General features: G+C 38.2%; 3 protein-coding genes across 3 annotated transcripts; all 3 read left to right on the top strand.

Moving 5' to 3' along the window:
- The first annotated feature begins 2,104 nt into the window (after nucleotides 1-2,104).
- Nucleotides 2,105-7,716, top strand: si:ch1073-90m23.1 (rap1 GTPase-activating protein 2). Its single transcript, XM_034697257.1, has 19 exons — nucleotides 2,105-2,223; nucleotides 2,363-2,395; nucleotides 2,514-2,604; nucleotides 2,788-2,823; nucleotides 2,917-2,964; nucleotides 3,149-3,346; nucleotides 3,433-3,530; nucleotides 3,964-4,042; nucleotides 4,388-4,441; nucleotides 4,924-5,007; nucleotides 5,107-5,207; nucleotides 5,302-5,431; nucleotides 5,533-5,694; nucleotides 5,798-5,869; nucleotides 6,666-6,752; nucleotides 6,862-7,014; nucleotides 7,104-7,187; nucleotides 7,275-7,294; nucleotides 7,371-7,716. Exons 1-19 carry the CDS (start codon nucleotides 2,153-2,155, stop codon nucleotides 7,459-7,461), a joined length of 1,692 nt encoding a protein of 563 aa, XP_034553148.1. The 5' UTR covers nucleotides 2,105-2,152; the 3' UTR covers nucleotides 7,462-7,716.
- A 1,703-nt stretch (nucleotides 7,717-9,419) lies between these two features.
- On the top strand, nucleotides 9,420-12,487 carry LOC117822536 (glutathione S-transferase kappa 1-like). The gene is made up of 8 exons (XM_034697331.1): nucleotides 9,420-9,800; nucleotides 9,918-10,017; nucleotides 10,098-10,179; nucleotides 11,156-11,284; nucleotides 11,423-11,568; nucleotides 11,670-11,786; nucleotides 11,865-11,958; nucleotides 12,210-12,487. The coding sequence occupies exons 2-8, from the start codon at nucleotides 9,949-9,951 to the stop codon at nucleotides 12,257-12,259; spliced, it is 687 nt and encodes a 228-aa protein (XP_034553222.1). The 5' UTR covers nucleotides 9,420-9,800; nucleotides 9,918-9,948; the 3' UTR covers nucleotides 12,260-12,487.
- Nucleotides 12,488-16,521: 4,034 nt separating this feature from the next.
- Nucleotides 16,522-21,505, top strand: styk1b (serine/threonine/tyrosine kinase 1b). Its single transcript, XM_034697299.1, has 10 exons — nucleotides 16,522-16,634; nucleotides 17,562-17,617; nucleotides 17,815-17,985; nucleotides 18,708-19,040; nucleotides 19,170-19,351; nucleotides 19,458-19,532; nucleotides 19,845-20,053; nucleotides 20,198-20,238; nucleotides 20,566-20,662; nucleotides 20,754-21,505. Exons 2-10 carry the CDS (start codon nucleotides 17,563-17,565, stop codon nucleotides 20,944-20,946), a joined length of 1,356 nt encoding a protein of 451 aa, XP_034553190.1. The 5' UTR covers nucleotides 16,522-16,634; nucleotide 17,562; the 3' UTR covers nucleotides 20,947-21,505.
- Nucleotides 21,506-21,519: the final 14 nt, after the last annotated feature.

The following is a 21,519-nucleotide window of genomic DNA, read 5'->3' on the forward strand; positions in this document are numbered from 1 at the left end:
TTCTCTACTCATCTTCTCAGTTCTGTTCTGTACATTGTTTTATACCTAGGCTACAAGTCTGTGCACATTTTTCACTGCGTCACTGGTTTTGTAAATATTTATAAATGTACTTATTTAGTTGTGTATATATGTCGTAAGATATGCTTATTTTTACTTCTTTATTTTTAATTGCTAATAACTTTTTAATAATTGCTATAATATGCTCTTGTTTGCTTTATAGGCCTACTGTTTTGCACTATCTACTTTGCTGCTGTAACACTTAAATCTCCCCGTTGTGGGACGAATAAAGGATTATCTTATCTTATCTTAGCTTGCAATGGAAATGAGAGGGAATAGAATGACTTCCAAGATAAACTGATGTCATAGTTAAATAGCAATAGCAATAGCAATTTTTTTTATAAAGCACATTTCTTTACACGTAAATTCAATGTGCTTTACATGGAGAATAAAAAAATAAAAAAGATAATAATTCCAAATAGAATAAATAAAAACAGAAAAACAATACACCCAACATACATCAGACACAGCAATCAAACAAACAGCAATTGTTGTTGCACATGCATCCAGTCACAACAGTCATTATATCATTCATATGCTTGAGAAAATAAATATGTTTTGAGTCTTTTTTAAAAAGTAGACACAGTTGTTATGGACCTGAGGTCAGCAGGCAGCTTGTTCCAAAAAGATGGACCACAGTAAAGGCCCCTTCACCGGACTTTGATTTGACTCTGGGTACATTTAAAAGACTTCCACCATACACACGCACACACACATTAAATAGTGATGTATAACTGTGGTATTTAAATCCACTTGTCCCTTACTCTTCTTTAATTAATTTATACTATTTTATCGTTTTAGAGTCATATCCAATCAGAAGCATAGTTACTCCTATTTTAGTTGTTTTACAGTAAAAAGATACAGATCAAACCTGCAGAGGTTAAAAATGCTGTATACGTATGAAGGCATATTAATATTTCGATTATTCACAACAATATAGCCCCAGCAGAGACCATTTACTGTGACTTACACTGTTTTTACATATTATAGAATATGAAATAACAATACAATAATACACATTTGAAGTGTCAGAACACATTGGATTATTCTTTTTCATTTACAACAAGTGACTTTCCCCCAGTACAGGTATTATACTGTTGGTTTTTTTCTTAATCATCTTACAAATCTTTAAATGATTCAGCTGATCATAGAAAGTGCTTCATGAGGTACGAAGGTGGTGTAAAGTGAAAAATAGCTCCACCTTTTCAAAATTTCTACAGCAAAACACAATTTTATACATGAAAGTATCTGTGATACATATTAGGTAATTCTATAACTATGGCATATACATGTGGCAGTTTTTTATAAAAAGGTGCTTTTACTTTACTTTTACTCAATCACTAAAAAATTATTTTGATAAGAGTGCTAATCGTTGTAAGATTATTTAATTATTGTGTTTCAACTTCAACTTCAAGTAAATATGAGAAGTTTGTAAGTAGCTAAAGGGAAAACCTTGTCTGAAATGTCCTCTTCATTAGTTCGATAAGCACAGCAACCATACATTTCATAAACTCACAGCTCTCAGACATGTTATTCAAAATTTAAATGTGCATACTTCCTCTCTTTTCTCCTTCAATCTCTCCCTTTCGCTCTTCCTTACTTCCCTTTCTCTCTCCCTCTCCTCCTCCTCTCCTCAGGCCTACTTCACCCTCCCCTGCTGTCTCTCTCCTCACCCTCACTGTGTGTGCTGTCAATAATTGATGATCTCACTGACTCAAAGGGTAACAGGTCCGGGAGAAAATGTCTCTCCCATTTCCTTATTTATTTACAATTCTATCTTTGAGCCCAGTGAGCCTGAGAAGTGTTTGTCCGAGTGTGAGGATCGATGGCATGAAGCGTTGTCCATCTCCTTTTCTTACACCTTGTTGTTGTTGCTGCTTCACCTGCAAGCATGAGCGGGTTAAAGCTGTCTGTGTGTCTGACAGCAGGACAGAGGGAGGAAAGGGAAGCTTAAATGAGAGAGAAGCAGGGGGCAGAGAGGAAGAGCAGGAGGAGGAGTGACAGAATGATAGAGTGAATTAATTCAACCTCAGCCAGCCCTGATTGACTCGGTCACAAACTGGCATGTTCACACACTCAGAGTGACACCAAAGCCATGGAGGGAGAAAAGAGGAATGACACGTCCTTCTCCAGGAAGAGAAGTTTCACTTTCGGGGCATATGGAGGGTGAGTACTGAATGGTTGTTTCAAATTTAAACTCACTTTAAAAAAAAGTCAGTTTTGTTGCTGAAAACAATCATAGTTTAGATTAAATCTTATCCATGCAAGTTTCCTTTTCTCATAGTTCTCATTTCCTTGTTTACAGTGTAGACAAATTCACATGCGGGGAAGAGCCCAGGTGAGGTGTTCTTTTCTTTTCTGTAACATCCAACATTTCAGCTTTTGCCCTGCAGAAAAGTATTGAATAAAAATTGGTGAATTGTGGTGTCTTAAATGTTTTCAACTTGTTGCTGCAGACCTGAATCTGCACAGGACAACATACTGGACATCCTGGACTCACCTGCCACTGAAAGCAAGCCTTTCCTCTCTGCCAGCAGCAACCAACGGGTAGTTTTATCATCATGTTCAGCGTGCACCTAACCCCTCTAAATTTATTTCAATGTCCTGCCTCTCTGAGAAGTAAAGTTGAAACTAAAGTGTGTCATCTTCCTCTTCGTCTCTTCTTCTTTTCTTCTTCCCTTTCTCTCGGTTTCTGTCTGACTCCCCCTCCCTGTCTGCTGTTTCTATCAGGACACCGAGCTGTTTGAAATCATTGAAAAGCTGCAGGTGAGCTACACTGCCATTGATCCTGAATAGCGTGTGAATGCGTGTGTGTGTGTTAAAGTAGTTTCTTATTATCAATACTCTCTTGTCCATCAGGGCAGCAGGATCGATGAGCAGCGCTGTGAGTTCCCTCTTCCTTTGAAGGTTGGTCTTCAATTCAAGAGAATAAAACACACACATAGGGTACCAGATATGCTAGTTTGATTTGCTGTTTGTCTTTACATTAACAATGACCTTTCCAGGAACGGTTTGGCATTTGTTTTTTTCAAAAACAGAACAATGCACAAACAATGCATCATCATAAGGTGTTCCTCTGTGTCTATTTTAGTCTCAGATCTTAACGATAGGTGGAGAGCTGCCGCTCATCCTGCCTTCAGAGTCAGGGGGTTACTGGATAGACCCCCCTTTGGAGAGGCTCACAGACATGAGTCCCACATCGTCCCACTCAGGTCCAGAACCAGAGAGCTACGACATCCTGGAGAGAGACGGAGAGGCTAAAATCTACCAAGAGTTCTTTCGCTCACGAGTAAGCAGTCTTCATCTAAAGCCTTCAAGAAGAATTTTATTTTTCTTGGATTGGGTTTCTTGCTTCATCATCCTTTCTTTTGTTAGTACCATCACTCATTCACAGCAGTGGATCCAGCTCTGGGGCCTTTGGTTCTGTCTGTGTGTTTGGAGGAGGAGGAGAACAAGCTGCGGGTCATACTCAGGTTAAGATCTTCGGACACTCCTCTCCATTCCAAATTGAGTTTTACTTTTGACTTTTTTACTCAGATGCTTGATCTTCACTACAAAGAATGACTAAGTGCAATTTATACAAAAATGCTGTTTTCCCATTTATGAGATGAGAGGAAAGTTTCTCCATCAATCTCAAAATTCTGTTTAAAATCATACAAAAAAGTATTGTGAAAAGTCAACTGTTTTTTAAGCCAGCCATGGTCTGGTACAGGCTGCTAATTTTCAACCTCCACATAACACTTATCTTCCTCATTTGGAACTTTTTGTCCTGAACTTATATTCAATCTGTGTTTGCATGTCTGAGCAGGATCTTTACATTTACTTTAAATGTCTCTGTATAAGACAGTTGTTTATTTTAAGCAATAGAGCATTACAAATATTCAGACAGTGTTTTCTGTCTTACAGGATGAAGGAGTGCTCTCTACATGGAGTTTTTTCTGTCTCTCTGTTCCCCAACATACCATCTGCAGTCGAATTAGCAAAGGTACCAAACTACTTATTTAGGTGTTTTCAAATAATACTTATATATAAGTTATATAATTATACACATATATAAAGCGCAGGATATCACACTTTAAAATTCTGATATCATGAAAATAAATTTGAGAACGTACTGAAGAGATCACATATATGTAGTGGTATAAAAAGTGCAATATTTTTCTTTAGAACATGGTGAAATAGACGTATTGAGAAGCATATAACAGTTATACCAATAAAATCTATCAATAAATTGTACTTAAAACACTTTTTTCTAAGTACTTGAAAAATGTAATTTAGACTTCTCTTGCTATGTTTGATTTTTATGAAATCCCTCTTTCTTGCTCTCTAGATGCTTTGTGAGAGAGTGGCTGTCTCGAAGTTTGAAGTGGTCGGCTACCTCAAGGTAAAAGTTCTTGAAGTTATCACGTAAACACTTGACTTAAAGCTCCTGTGAGGATTTTTAGATTTTGAGTCCATTTTGACACCCTGTTTACAAAACAGCACATCTTCTTTCCTTATCTTGCCCTGTACATGAAAAAGTTGTGTTTTCTGATGAAAAATCTCTTCTTGCTTCCTTTTAACAATCAGATGTATCTCTACTTTTAAATCTTTTTGTAGAGAATGTAAATAATGCGTCACCTGACACCTACCCTGCACCAGTAGATACAGGCGTTAAAAATAACTACAAAAACAATATCTGTCGTGTCACTGATCATGACGGTCTTGTCTGCTTATGAAGGTCAAAGAGAATCATCAGTTTTCTTTTTAGTCTGTTTCAAAACTAGCTATAAAAATCTTCACAGGAGCTTTAAATATCCCTGGCTTAATTTTGAAAAGTTCTATCAAAGCCTGTCTCTCCCTCTGTTTCTCTCATTCCCCCTTCAGGCTCCAGATCTCATAACTGCATTTGATGAACACAGAGTGTCTCCTAATTTTAAGTTTGGCATTTTGTACCAAAAAGAAGGACAGGTAAGAAATTGAGCAGATAATGTTCAGTACTCATAAAACTGTCTGAAATATGCCATTAAATTATAACCTCCCCTCTTAACAACACCTGTCTGTCTGTAGCTCACTGAGGAGGACATACTGAGTAACAATGAGGAGAGTGAGGAGTTCAAAGAGTTCCTCTCTATTCTTGGAGAGACCATTGAACTACAAGGCTTTCCCGGGTAAAGATGCACTATAATGATTTATTCCAGCAGCATAAATGAGACATGCAATGTGTAATATCAAATGATTTCTTCTGCTCATCTCTTTTCTCAGGTTTAGAGGAGGACTGGACGTGTGTCATGGTCAGACAGGAAGTGAGGCGGTCTACACTTCCTTTCATGGGAGAGAAATCATGTTCCATGTTGCAACTAAGCTGCCGTTCACAGAGGGCGACCCACAGCAGGTCAGCCAGAGTAGAGTCTATTTTAAGGACCATTTCTGAGACCGTTTGATTCATCAAACAATGACACACTCTTTTCTGTTGCTCCTGGTCGTCCTACACAGTTGCAAAGAAAAAGACACATCGGTAATGATATCGTTGCGTTGGTCTACCAGGAGGGCAAGACCCCTTTTCTGTGTGATGTTGTCAAGTCTCACTTTCTGCACTGTTTCCTGGTGGTCCGAAGGATTCAGAGGCCAGAGGAGACAGAAGAAACTGCTTACCAGGTGACTCTTTGATCCCTATGAATAAAAGGGGAGCAGCTAGATTCTTACATTCATTTATCTACCAAGAATCATGTTCCTCAATATAATTTTCTCTCCTTTAAAGGTGTCTGTTACTGCCAGAGAGGATGTCCCTCCGTTTGGTCCTGTCCTACCTGACCCTCCCATCTTCACAGAGGTAACAAACAACTCCAAAGTCAACCCAATTATTATTTGTTAATTTCTCAAAAAAATAGATTACCTGGGACAACAAACCTTTCCATGGTAGACAGCCTTGTAAGAGAAGGACCAAAACAGCCTTGACCTGACAAGACATAGACTACACTAGACCTCTGATGGTGTGTTATGGTATCTGACATCAAGACGTTAGCAGCAGATCATTATAGTCCTGTAAGTTGCGAGATGAGGCCTCCATGGATCCAGCTTGGTTTTCCTGCACATCCCACAGATGCTTGATTGAACTGAGATCTAGGGACCAAGCCAACACCTTGAACTTGTTGTGTTCCACCATGCCACCTTTTTCCATTTCCCCAAGTTCCAGGTTTTCTGCTGTTTGTGCCCATCATAGACACATTAGACAGGGGTCAGCATGGGCACCCTATACGACTATGTAGCCCCACACACAACCAACTACAATGCATTGTGTTCTGACACCTTTCTATAAGAACCAGCGTTAACTTTTCATCATTTTGAGCTCCGGTAGCTCTTCTGTTCAGTCCACATGGGCAAGCTATTGCTCCCTACATGCATCTATGAGACTGACAGAGACACAGAGATAGTGGTCCAGTCTGTCTTCTGCTTTAGTCTGCGTACCTTTTACAATTATTGCCTGTCTGAAAATGTCCCTTGATCCTACACCCATTAAACTTTGTATCACCCTGCCTGTTCTGCTGGATAGCATCTAAGTAATTTACATTCACAATCATTGACTGGGATGCTCCACAAGTTCTGATGTCTTCTCTTTTGTCTTTAAGCAATCCATAATGAGGGAATTTCTTCTGACCAAACTCATAAATGCAGAGATTTCCTGCTACAAAGCTCAGCGCTTCAGCAGACTTGAGGTAGAGAAACAAATGTATGTTCTTTATGCTCTTTTATGTTAAACTTCTAGGCTTGTTGTCTGATTTCTCTCTGGCTTGTTTGCTCTCCTGTCAATCATCTCTTTGGAAGCTCCGCACCAGATCATCTCTGCTGGAAAGCTTGCAGACTGAACTCTCAACACGTTCCCTGTGCATGATGGGAGATCCATCACTGTCTGCTCTCCCATCTTCTGAAGTACGAGGGGTGTCTGAAGGGAGCGGAGGATTCATTGAGAATTTTAAGGTAAATGTTGTTGCCTTCTCCCGCTCTTTGAGTCAGACTTGGCTTCATTATTTTTATTCCCCCTTTTCTTCTACATACTCTTTCATCAGAGAGCTATCAGAGTGCGGAGCCACTCTTTTGAGACTCTCGGGGTTCCCAGGAAGATTGCTATCAGTGCATCACAGAGGCAGAAGGTAAATATTCTCCAGGTGATCTAATGCTTGTCACTAATTAACTACTTATTGACAGATTTTAGCTGACTGTTTTTTTTTAATTCACAGACGGAGAAGGATGGAGAAAGGTAAGAATGACAAAAAACTAACTATGTCTATTGATAATGGAGTCAAAAATATTGTTCCTTTTCTCCTGCTTTTCAGTGATAAATCTCCAGGACCTCTGCCTGGTGTCTCTGACACTGCAGGAGCAGCTGAACTCAAAGATCAAGCCAGTCCTCAAGAAGAGACATAGAAGAAAAATGTTGGTAGATTTTAGAATAAATCATACATATAGACATAACTAGCCTATATGGTAACTCTATTATTATCCTTGTGGATGGCTTATATGTAAATAGAGTGTAAAAGTAAAGAGTATTTCTGAGAATATAATTATTTTACTGTAATAGCAGTGATATCCTACACAAATGAAAACCTGTACATTGTATTTCAGTGGAATGTGAAATATATTGTACTGCCAAGAAAGGCAAAAATGTTTTGATGGAGTTTATTGGAGTGTATTTTTAATATAAATAAAAGTACCACTTAATTAAAGAATGTTGATAGAGAAAATTCAGAGGGTGGAATTATTCTATAATCATAATATACAGAAAAGTATATAGCCTACAGCAAACAATGAAAATATATGTCTTTCAAATCAACATGACTGAAGTTGAAAATTGTCAACAAAATGTTATGTATATGTATTTTGATGAATATCCTCATATTTTCTGTGCAAAGCCTCATCAGCAAAGTAATGAGTAAATGAGGTAAAATATTCCAAATGCAAATCATAATGACATTTTTATTTTTCTTTGCACTGCAGAAACTACATATTTTTTATGTATAAAATCAAGCCAAGCCAAGTCAAGTTTATTTATATAGCCCATTTTAAAACAACCAGCCAAAGTACTTTACAGGGTAAAAAGTATAGAGTACACATAGACAACAATAAACAACACAACATATCAGGATATTAATGACCTCCTCACGGGGAGAAGGCCAAAGAGAAGAGATGTGTCTTCAACAAAGATGTAAAACATTCAACAGTGGGGGCCGATCGTAATTGGAGTGGCAAGCCATTCCAGAGATTGGGAACCGCTGCTGCAAAGGCTCGGTCGCCCCAGGGTTTAAGGCGACTTTTAGGCACATCCAGCAGCTGTTTTGTTGACCTCAGTGCTCGAGCTGGATTATGAACATGGAGAAGATCAGCCAAAAGAGAGAGTTAAAGTTACAATGAAATTAAATGAAATAATACTTTTGAATTATGTGCACAGAAATGAATTGTGTACTTGAGGAAAACGAGATTATTTGGAGAGAAAAAAATAGTCTGATTATTTTTAGGCAAGGCAAGGCAGGTTTATTTATAAAGCACCATTCATACAAAGAGCAATTCAAAGTGCTTTATAGAGTTAAAAACAAAAAAACAGAACAGTAACAATCAACAAAAACATACAGCAAACACTTGCAATGTTAAAATCGTATATGTGGCCAGTTATGTCTGATCTACTCTCTTTCTCTCTGTACTTCTGTAACTTAAAGCTGTTGTGAGGAATTTTTAGCTTGAATCGATTCTGGCGCCCCCTTGTGGACAAAGTGATACCTCTTATCTCTTGTCCTGTACATGCAAAATAAGTGTCTTCAGACAATAACCTCATCCTGTTGTCTTTTAACATTTAGACTTATCTTACAATGTCATTATTTGTAATGAAAACAGCCAAAAAAGGGTGTTTCTAAAGCGAGATGTCAATCATCTGTTCTGACACCTACCCCCTCAGAGCAGTTTTAGACATTAAAATGACAACAGAGAAGGTATCAGTGTTGTTGTAGATGGTCTTGTTTGCTTATGAGGGTCATAAAGAGGCATCAGTATCAGTTTCAGTCTGTTTCTCAGCCAGTTAAAAACTCCTCATAGTGCCTTTAATGTAAATTGTGTTGGGTCTTATTTATTTAAATTAGGAGGGATCATTATAGATAATCAGCCCCCGACTTCACTGCTCTGAAGTCCACAACTTGCAGAGTCTTACTGTCCCGCCGGACACAGAATCACAACTGATCTTATCTTAACCGAAATGAGCCCTTTAATTATTCGATGCATCTCAGAACTTCTTCCCAAGAATTCACACATTGAATCTTCTCTGTGTCGAGTCGCAGCCCAAAGCTGGTTCAGACAGACCTCTTGACACCCCTGCTAATGTGCCATTATCGCCCAATTCAAGAGGTGGCGGTAATGCGCATTTATGCTGTTTTGTCAACCATGAAAACAAACCAAGAAGAACAGATTGCGAATAAGTAAAAGAAGAAAACGAAGCTAATCGAGAAACACTGAGTTACTGAGTGTGTCCTGAGGAGGGCAGTATTGTTATGTTTCGGTAACTTAATTGCACTATATTTGCTTTCAGACATTGTTATTGACCTTATCCGCGTGGTGCTTGCAGATCTAGCGAGCTGTGGCTAACTGAAAGCTACACATATACTTTGATTTCTCAGCTAAATAACCAAGTTAAGATCATTTAAACCAGCAGGGACTCGTTTTTATACTGTCAGTGGACCAACTACTTGGGCTAACCATTACACCAAGAAGACCTACGTCAGGTCAGTTCAACTTTGACACACTGAGAAAAACTGCACCGATGCTGCTTGAGATTTAACACACAATCTCTGCTAAATCAAACTTAACTTCAACACCAATTTAACTTTTCATTACTGCAGGTTTAAGCTCGCTGACTCCACAGATCTGAAAATGACATCCAAGAAAGTGGTTGAGCTGTTCTACGATGTGGTTTCTCCGTACTCTTGGCTGGGCTTTGAGGTCTGTGTCTGGTATTTACTTTGATATAGAATAGCCACATATTTCAGAATGGTTCTACTTAATGTGAATTGTGTTTACAGGTTATGTGCAGATACAGAACCGTGTGGAATATAGAGCTGAGACTGCGCCCTGCCTTTCTGGGTGGCATTATGCATGGATCTGGTAAGCAGTGTTGGGCAAGTTACTTCTAAAATGTAAAACATTATACATTAGTAGTTACTGTCATTTGAAAGTAATTACCTTACAATATTACTGTCTCTGAATTGTAATGCGTTACACTACTTTTGAGTTACTTTTACCAAAATAACTGCAGAAGTATGACTAGAATTCTAAAATACTAACATATAGTTTATTGCAGCTGATTATAAATCCAGTGAAGGGGGAAGTGGTATAGCATGATCAGGGGCGTGTCCAGAACTTTTTGACCAGGGTGGCCCAACGGAGGCTCTCACATAGGCAGGCAGGGTTCCCATATAATAACAATGACCGTCAGAATCACAGAAGCAAACAGAGTCAAAGTCTGGTAAGTTATGATAAAGATGTTGTAAATATTTAAAGTGGAGGCCTATTCATATGAAACACAATAGAGCTAGAGACCACTATAATGTAACCTATAGCCTTATTAGTAATTAGGCCTATTTTAATTCTTAAAAAGCAACACACCTCAGGTTAAAATGCATTGTAGCTCGCGTTACTGAGATTTGTAACGGGTACAATACTACTAAAATTGTATTAGTAATGCATTATATTACTGCCTTACAGCAGAAAGTAATACATTACTGTCATTGCGTTACTTTTGTAGCGTTACTCCCGCGTTACTCCCAACACTGCTGGTAAGTAAACGGACGGAGGGTAGGTTTACTGAAGAGCCAAAGCTTAGTATAATTCCAATGGTACATTTCCTTTGCATGAGTATTTCAATTTCTGCATCTTGACTCTCTTAACGTTCCTCCACCATAATTCACAGGCATAATATGTAATCTTGTATCCAGTGTGACTCCAGATTCAGAGTAAAATCACAAAATACATCTAAAAATAGAATATGATGTTGCTGACTGTTGCAGGACATGGTATATGTTCATAATGATGTGTAAAATGTTTGTAGTGTTATATAAGATGTGAACCTCATCTCTTTCAGGCAACAGGCCCCCCGGTCTGGTCCCAAACAAATTCATGTATATGAACCAGGATCTGACCCGCTTGGCAAAGTATTTTAACGTCCCCTTGCAGTCTCCAGCCAATCCTGCTGAGGCCATGTTCGAAAAAGGTATTTGTGATAGTTTCCAAGTCGGCCCACTTGTCAATGAAGCCTTGCACCAGAAAACAGTTGACTGTCTGTTTTTTTTTACCAAGTAGAACCAATAAGGTAGTGAGTTTTAGCTGTCCTTCTGTTGTCTACCCTTAGGCTCCTTGTCTGCGATGCGATTTGTCACAGCAGTACAGGAGAGGGAGAAGGCAGGAGATGAGCAGGTGGAGCGGGTGTCACGGGAGCTGTGGAGAAGGATCTGGAGTGAGGACAAAGACATCGTTGAACCTGCATCATTATCTGAGGTATACACTTCTGCTGACTGCATGTATCTGAGAATATGAACAAGCTTTTTATTAGTTCTGTCGTAGTGAACCTTGTTTTGTTTTTTTTTGTCTGTATGCAGGCAGCACGGAAAGCTGGTTTGACAGAAAGTGAGATTGAAGAAGTGCTGAATTTGTACACCTCAAAGAAGATCAAAGACAAGCTGAAAGGCTCCTCAGAAGCTGCATTGGAGTATGGGGTCAGTTTCCTTCAGTTCTCTATGTAGATTTTGATAAGAGTGCAATGAACAAAATCTTTTCCCTCTGCCTCTTCCTAGGCGTTTGGATTCCCCATGATTGTGTGTCATTTAAAAGACAAGCCACTGATGTTCTTCGGATCTGACAGATTTGAGCTCATGGCCGACTGCATTGGTGAGAAAACCATTACAGTGTATACAGACACACAAAAGTAATGTAAAATAAAGCATGAAAGATTAAATTGACACTTGACTTAGTCTTAATCTACTACACATACACCTCACATCCTCCCTTAGAACATGTAGAACTCTGACAATTTAATTTCGACTTACACAACATTCAAATGCTGAGTTACAGCATTTCCCTTTTAGTTTGCATAATAAGATCAGCATCTTCTTAACACTCCATTTTATTCTCTATTTCAGGTGAAAAGTGGCTGGGACCTCAGCCTAACAAGTCAGCTGCCAAACTGTGAGAGGAAGAGCTGCCTCACACACTGCTGGTGTGCTCACAGTTTTTTCAATTAACATTGCATTGAAACTCAGATTCTTTTCTAATTGTTCAAACTTCTTATTGCCTGTGCCGTGCCTTGTGAAACCATTTATCATATTTCATATGTAATTAAATAACAAAGATCAGTGTAAATATTGTAGTATACGTATTATGTGCCTATTAAAAGGGACACTGACCACATGCAGATGAATTCTCTTGTCATCTTTTCTTTTTACTACAAGGGCAGGAAAAGGATATAATTCTGTATCTCTGCATTGTACTGCAATGCTATTAAACCAACTAGCAGCATGAAATCATCTGTGAGAGTAAACGTTTCACTTCTTAACGCCTGAAATATAGACTAATATTTAACCATCATTCAACTGAATAAAGCCTGTTGACTGTTCCTCTAGCAACTCTCAACTCAACTCAACTTTATTTATATAGCACCTTTCATACATAAAAACATGCAGCCCAAAGTGCTTCACAGAATAACAGAGTCAGAAAACAACAGCAATGGTAAAATTATAAAAGGCAGGATTATAAATAAAATACTTAAAAATAAAATAAAATCAATACAGTAAAATTAATAAAATAAGTAATAGTAAAAGTTAAAAATAAGGTAGCGTTAACAAGATCAGATGAAAACAAGAAATAAATAGTTAGATAAATTATTAAATAAATAAGGTAAATAAATGTTAAAACAATGATTTAAATAATGATAAAAAATTAAATAAAATAATAATAACAATGCAGTCCAGGGCTGAAATAAACTACTCCAAATTAAAAGCTAGATTAAAAAGGTAAGTCTTAAGTTTACTTTTAAAAACACCCAGAGAGCTCGCCGTTCTGATGTCCAGAGGCAGAGAGTTCCATAGCTTTGGGGCGTAAAAACAGAAAGCTGTCTGGACGGTGGTTGTGTGAGACACACAAGGAACATTTAAAAAGGAAGCATTTCAGGACCTCAGTGATCGGGTTGGAACATAAAATGACAGGAGATCAGTGATGTATGGAGGAGCAAGGCTGTTAAGAGCTTTAAAAACAAGTAAAATAACTTTAAAATCAATTCTAAAAGAAACAGGGAGCCAGTGCAGAGTTTTTTAAAGAAGGGTTATGTGGTCAGTTTTCTTTTCCTTGTTAAAACTGGCAGCAGCGTTCTAAACAAGCTGCAGTTTCTTGAGTGACTTTTTGGCAAGCCCGTAAAAAGGGAGTTGCAGTAGTCAATGCAGCTTGTAATAAAAGCATGATTTAAAATTTTGGCATCTTTCTGCGATAAAAAAGGTCAGACTTTTGAAATGTTTCTTAGATGATAAAATTAAGTATTTACGACCTTGCTAAAATTAGCATTACAGCAACACCATGAGGTTGACATTACGGGTTTACAGTGTACTGTGACGTCTCCACGAATGCTTGACTAATAACCAAGACGTTTAGAACAAACTCACAAGTTATCTTGGAAGAATGGTAACCCCCCTACTTTACAATGCCATCAAACAATGTCTCCTTTTTGCTCTTTTGAATGGGATCAGCAAAAATTACGTCAAATAAGTTGAATTTGCGAATATGTACATGCTAAACCTGGATGGTGAGCATGGTGAACATAGGACGTGTTGTGGATATGACTGCTGCCTTACAGTCTGATGGTTCCGGGTTCTAATCCCACTAAGGGCTTCAAATGTGAGATGGAAAAGAAACAGTTTTCCTCCCGATGTGGATGAGCTGTGCTTTTAAACAACGACAACAAATTGGTTAAATGAAAACACAGAAAAAGGTGATCACTGACAGGCAGCTCTGTGGTGTTGAGGATATGACTGCTACCTTTCAATTTGATGGTTCTAGGTTCAAAACCAACTATGTGTTGCAAATGTGAGATGGAAATGAAACACTTTCTTCAAAATGTGTATGAGCTGTGCTTTTGAAGTTCTACAAAAAAAATAGAAAATAAAAGACCTAAAGAGGCAAGCACTGCAAAGTTGTCCTGTGGTGTGGTGGACAGTCCTGCTGCCTTTCAATGCAAGGGTCCTGGGTTTGAATCCTAAAATGAAATGAAAATGAAACACATTCCTCACACTGGAGTTTGAAGTACAATATCCAAATCGTGTCATGAAAAGACTTCCAGAAGAGGCCCAGTGGTGTTAAGGTCAGGCAACATGTTATTATGTTTGTGAAATGATGTTGTGTTTTCTGTAATGTTGTTGTGTTTTGCCCTTCAGGGCCACCGTAATCAAAACTTTACCCCCAAATTATTATAAAATAATAATAATAATACAGAAGTATTATTATTATTATTATTAGTAGTAGTAGTATTGTTATTATTATTATTATTATTATTATTATTATTATTATTATTATTATTATTATTATTATTATTATTATTGTTATTGTTATTAATATTATTACAGTATATATGGTTAAATACATGGTTACTCCAAATACATGCCGGCTGAGTGCATTTAGAAACTTAATTGCAGTTGGGTATTCATGTCAGTTTGTATTTGGCTGACATTTTGTTTGTTTTGTGATCTGTGGATGAGCTCTTCTGGGTGTAACCTCCCTCTCCTGTGAGCTGAGATATGCTGTGGTTCATTTCACATCTACAGGATGCGGCTGTAAAGAGTGGTTGGTTGGGGAAAACAACATCTTACCAGAAAACTTCAACAAGCACTTGTTTTCATTTTACAAATACAGACCAATAATACACAGCAAGGGTCTTTTGAAGTGGATTTGTAAAATTTGAAAGAGGTGACACGTATGCAATGGCTTACTTAACGCCTACAGCTACAAAATAAAATGCCAAACTATGACTACAAAACAAAATAAAAAATGCTTATTTTTGCCCAAAATACTGACATAATTAATATGATTTAACTCAGTCAGAGAAAGACAAGAAATAAATTAAATGACATTTTTATTTCCCATTTTATCAACTTTGAATACATGCTGCTGATATTCTTCTTCTCTCATTTGAATGAAGGCCGGGGGAGCCGGAGTGCTTGTTTTGTGTGGTTTCATGTTAATGTTGTAGTCATCATCTTGCTGAATTACAAATCTACCTACAGGTGTAAAAAAAGTAACCTGAACCTGTGGTCATTCCGGTTGCTGGTGCAATGAATAGCAATACTAACTAATAATAAGAGCATTGGAGCCTCTTGTTAAAAGAGTGCTTATAGTGCATGCCGTTCATAGATGCTGCTTAGCTTACATGTTGTACCCTCCTTTGATTGATCGATAAGTTTGCATTTCCTGACACAAAGATCTTTTAAAAAACAGTCAATAAATGCAAAATTAATTATGTATTAAACATTATACAGCATTCTACTCATTTAGATGGGGTAGCTAAATTATGCTGTAATATTGACTAAGATTATCTAGTTAATAAATAACAATGTTAATAAGCTTCCATAATGTCCATTAAATGTATTATTAGCTCGTTGTTATTGTTTTTATTATTATCTACAAAGGAACAATAATATTTATACATTTCAAGTCAGTCATATCAAATTAATAATGTCACATGTGATCATTTTCATGGTCATTTTTATTGCCTAAATAGAAGCTTTTATTTTGTTAATTTAAGCACATTTTGTTGGTAAAATGATCTACTTTTAATCCAGCAGAATTTCTCATGAACTTTGCTTTCATTTAAACATTTTACATTTCTGTTTTTTTTTTTAACTCAATGAGGATTTCAGTTGGGCCTTGCAATACTACATTATCTTTTTTGACATTGTAAAATTTATATTACAAGTCTGTATCAGAAAATAAATACACTTTGCCTTCCAAATTCTCCAGGTACTGCTGAGCCTGTCCTTCAAGTTTCAGCGCGATGAAGGCCAAACATGTTTAACAAAAGATTGAGGCCTAAAAATGACAAGGAGCTGCAGGACCAGTTTCCCTAAACAAAGAGGTAAAGGCAGGGCCAATGGTAGCCTACGTTTGTCGACTTAAGAGAAAAGACTGATCGCAGAATGAGGTGGAGCAACCTCAGAGAGAGAGAGAGGTAGAGCAGGACCACAGGCTAACACAAAGCTGGTGTCAGAGGGATGCACCACTTCTTAAACTGAGAAGGAGGAAGTAAACAGAAGAGACGAGGGATAAGGTGTAGATGAGGAGGGTGGAGTTAAGAAAACACAGAAGGTGGAACATAGACAAACAGAGAGCAGTGCAGAGATCCCCTGAGCCCGTCCAATCACCTGAGAAAAACAAGACAATGAAGATCTGAAAGGCTCAGCTGAACCCGGACTCCACATTTAGCATGGAGGATGTATGAAAAGTGTCTACCTGTGTGAAGGAGGGAAACATGAGCCATAATTAAGAGGATTTTAATTGGAATATAAGAAAAATCTGAAGGAGTTGAGGTAAGGATTTGATACACTGTATGTCTTTTTTCTTTGACACGTCATTTTGAAGTCAGTAAATGTATTGTTATGGCTGGGTGAGCTGTTAACCCATTTAATATCAACTCTGTGTTTGTTACTCTGGGCATAATGTTCCCGAGATGGTTCTGTAATGTTTGTTTTCTAATCAGTTTAAGTACATGAGCTGGAGCTGCTTAACCACTTATATCTGCCCTTTGGGCGTGTAGTACAACACCAGTATTTATGTTTAAAAAAAATGCAGAGGAACAGGTTTGGAGATCTTGTATCTGACGGAAAAGGAACATCATGTTGGTGTGAGAGTTTCCCCAGTATGACTGTGGTGTCACTTCTGAGGCTATTGATTCAGATCACAACAAAAAAAGGTACCTCAGTTTAAGATGAATACTTTTTTTTCTGTACAGTAGGTTGTGTCTCTTGATTGAAAAACTTCTACAGTGTCACTTTATCTAAAGATTGACTATTGGATTGTAATCCGCGTCTTATATCCTGGAGGATTGAAATGTTTATTTACCAGATTAAATTTAAGCACTTCGTCGAGGTGTCAGAGTTTCCGTGCTTTGTGCCAGTCATCTGTGGCAGTAAGAGACAGTGTGGCACACCTTTGAGAGAACATTTTAAGCTGTGTTCTCAGTTACATGTCCGCTCAGACACCTTCCTATACTGGATACCTTGTCAAGAGTCATGTTACTATTTGTAGATCCAGACATAGAGACAGAATGGGTTTCAGGACTACTGCTGTCACTAACTGTTGTTTTTACTAATATACATCTATTTGTGTGTGCACAACACTTACATAACAACTGTGAGCATGTGGGAATACAGAGCGCCTGATGAATAGTGTGAATGATGTATAATGTATGAACAACTCTTAGCAACTTAACATAAATCCCTTTCAAATCTCAACAGAATGTCTGACGTAACAAATGCAGATTTCCGCTGTAAACATGGAGATACGATTTGTGGTAAGTTTTAACAACAGAGAATATTTGTTCTGTAACCTCGATTGACCCTCAGAGGTTTTTTTAAGTTCACCCCAGCTTACAGATGAGCAGAAAACACACCAGCATAAACTGTACAAACATGTTTTAGAATTTCAGATCAGTGAGTCTTAGACCTGCTGAGAGAGTTTAAGATTGTGTGTGTGTGTACATGTCTGCAGAGGTCCGTGTGTATGAGCAGGAGGTGATTGTAGTGCCCATCCTGCTTCTGGCTGCCTTCTTGGTCACGCTGGTCTTCATTTTGCTGCTGCGCTTCTGTCCAGAGAGAGTCGATAAGATCCGTCCCCAGGCCTCAAAGCAAAACACCAGGAGGGTGCTGCATGGCATCGATGGTAAGACACTAAGAGGGACAACAATTCTGCACGTTGTGATTTAAATAAATGAAATCCTAACATTCAGTCAGCTCAGCTGGAAAAGAATCAGCAGGCCTATCAAATTACTGTATTTCTTTTATCTTAGGGCTCAGGTTCAGTGTGGAAATTCCTCTTTACATTTATTTGAAGGTTCGCTTAGCACCTCTTTCATGTGTCCTTACCCCCCCCCCCCCCCCCCCCCCAAACTCAGTTTTGATCTTGAATCATCCTGTAATTTTAAGAAAGTGAAAAACTGCCAGGGTTGGATCCTAAAATTAAAAACTAACATGCTTTTAGATACAAATGTACAAATATATATATATATATATAAATTTATTTATATACATTTTTTTATTTTTTTTATTACAGAAATTAAGATGAATATAGTGTTTGATTTTACAATCTATCATAGAGACTTTTAGGCAAATTCATGATATTACAAATACCTGGAAAATAGTCACCACTCTTCTTTTTAGGAAAATGTTCAAGTTTTTTTTTCGGTGCCCAAATCCAAAAGAACTGATTGAATATTGACTGACTGATGGAATATTTTACCTCCCTTTTAATACAATTACTTTCAGCACTGCACAGAGACAGTCATTATGTTTGTCCACTTTTATGTGAATGCTCTCAATTATCTCTAATGATACTAATTCCATCTCTACTCTCTCTCTTCCTCCCTTCACTCTCTCTCTCCACAGCTCCACCTGGTATCAATGTTCTCGAACATGAAAGCATCGCTCTGGACATACCCAGTTCCTACTCCACCTTCAACCCCCCCACCACTTACCCCTCAAAAAACCTTTCCATACCTGTGATCACACCCACCCTCTCACCCAATCCCCCTCAGCAGACCTACCAGCCCAGTTTTACTCCTATTGTCCAGCCCAGAGAATTACCCCGTCAGAGGCTGCCTGAGTCCTTCAATCTGGTTTCTCCCCTGCCTGCTGCTTTCTCCCTGCGCTCCGACTCCTCTGTGTCCCTCTACAGGGCCCGCATGGAGAACAGGAATGTGGTGCTGCGAGTCCTGAATGGTGAGACTGTAAAACTTGGATTAAGTGGGAGTTTGTTTGTGGCAGCTGAGACGACCTCTTAATTGTGTCTTTTGCAGTCATCCCATACCTTTATCGTTCTTGTCTCCCTCTCATTCTTGTTGTTTACAGACTCTGCTGATGCCACAGAGAGACATAACTTCCTGGGCTTTGCATCTTTCTTGTCCCAGCTTGGACCACATCCCTTCTTACCAGAGCTTCTTGGTGTGGTCTCACTTCGAGCACCTCTAGTTACTGTTGTGGAAGAGCTGGAGAACAGAGATCTGCTTAGCTATCTGTGGCGATGCAGACAGGTATGTTTGTTTGAGGTTAATTTCTGATGACTTACTTTAAGCAACAGACCATACATATAAAGCAAAAGAATCATTTAAGTGTTCAAAATTGTGGTTTTTCTTCCAGGAAAATGTGAGTCCACCCTGTGAGATGACAGAGAGACGAATATTTACCATGGCCAAACAGGTGGCCTCAGCTCTGGTTAGTATGCTAATAAATACGTCCTCACCTATCTAAACAGTGTTTGACTTTCAAATCTCAGACATGCACAACCGCTGTCCGAACACCATCTCCTGTTGACGGTCCCTCTCAGTACCTTATCATGCCACAAATACACACACTACTCTTGCATTAAAATAATCCTCACATGCTTTTTCCAGGTGTGGCAATACCAACATACCATCAACAACACGTGTTCTAAAAATACTTCTTGTCAGCACAGATGACTAAAGTAAATTGATCTACTCATGGGTTAAATCTTGGAATGCAATTTTTTCATTTTTGCCAAATCAGGAGTTTCTTCACAGTAAAGATCTTCTCCATGGAAACATTCGTGCCCGCAGTGTGTTGGTCAGTAAAGAGCACACGGCCAAGCTTTGGGGCCTGCATGGGGTCTACACAAGGAAGAACCAGGTCACCACTCAGAAAGAGGATCCCAGCATGAAGAAATGGCAGGCACCAGAGCTGTTAGCAAGGAGACCTGCCAGCCAGAGCAGCGACATGTGAGTTTCTCTGTTTACTTCTCAGATATATTTTAAATTCACATCCTCAAGCACAGATTATGATATTATTTATATTCTAAGAGTTTATTATTGAGAGCCTGAATTAAAGTTTAACCATTATTTTCCTTCTGTGTTCTTCTATAGTTGGTCATTTGGCGTTTTACTGTATGAAATGGCAACACTGGGTAAGTTCAAGGTTGAACTTTGGGTAAAAAAGTAATGACTTTGATTTAGTGTAACTTGAGACTTAGAGCATTCATATTTCAACTTTCTGTAAATTTTCTTTTCAGCGACAATGAACTTTTATGATTTATACATCAATGACTTTTAAGATATTTGATTTGCTGTATTAACCTGACATGCTCATGTCATTATTGTATCCATACACACCTTCCCATTTTGGTTTTACAACAGAACATTGAGTTTATAAAATATGCATTGGTTTTAAAATTCAAAGTGCACTTACAATACCTTCATGTAGCATCCACTATCATTCACTATTTTCTCCCCAGGTGAAGCTCCTTTTGCTGAAGTCTCCGTTAATGAACTCCTGCAGTTCCATCAACGAGGGAAGAATCTGAAAAAACCTTCAAACTGTTCCAACACCCTGTAAGAATCCTCTTCATGCTTTCTATAACACACAGCTCAAACCCATTCTTAAAGAATGTTTTAAAGCCTAAACCTTTTGGTCGTCCTGCAGACACTCCGTCATCAAGGGTTGCTGCCATTGGAAGGACCAAGATCGGCCCTCTCTGGCTGAGTTGAGCCGTAAGCTGGTCTCAGCAGAGAAGGGTGTGTCTGACAAAGTCATAAAGGCGCCCGGGCCAATGAACATTGAGCAGTACCTGCAGGAAGCCGGATACGGAGAATCCAACAGCTACACTGTTTTCTGATCTCTGCATGTTCCAGCTATATTAAAATATAAATTGCACTATTCCCAAACACCCCATTGGTGCACTTTTACAAAAACAGTATCTTTCAGGTGCAATAAGTGCTTTGGTCACTGAAAATGATTCTTTAATTTTCTTGTTGTATTCTTCTTCTACTCTAACCCAAGTAGAACCTCATTCATGTGTTTTTATTTGTATAATCTTTACTAATATGTTGAGGGTCAGTCAGGGAAATACAACCAGTGATTTTATTATAAAAAACTTTGAGATATGTAAACTTGAAAAATGTACAGTTGCTGCATTCAGAGTTTGTGGCTGTTACTGTCAATATACTGTATGATGGTTTACAGATCTTGTTTACAACCGTAGGCCAATATAAATGAACAGATTTAATGTATGTTCTGAGACTTTTTGTATGATTCAAATCAGGCGGTTCTAAAAATGAAGGGTATATATGTATTTATGCTGTTATTACTGTCTTCTCTATAAGCCCAGGGACCAACTTGGAGTAACAAATGACAAACTGTTCACAAAAATGTGAATAAAAATCTCTCCAACTTCATATGGGCCATCTTA

Source organism: Notolabrus celidotus, chromosome 12, assembly GCF_009762535.1.
Source record: "Notolabrus celidotus isolate fNotCel1 chromosome 12, fNotCel1.pri, whole genome shotgun sequence".
In the NCBI taxonomy this organism is placed as follows: Eukaryota; Metazoa; Chordata; class Actinopteri; order Labriformes; family Labridae; genus Notolabrus; species Notolabrus celidotus.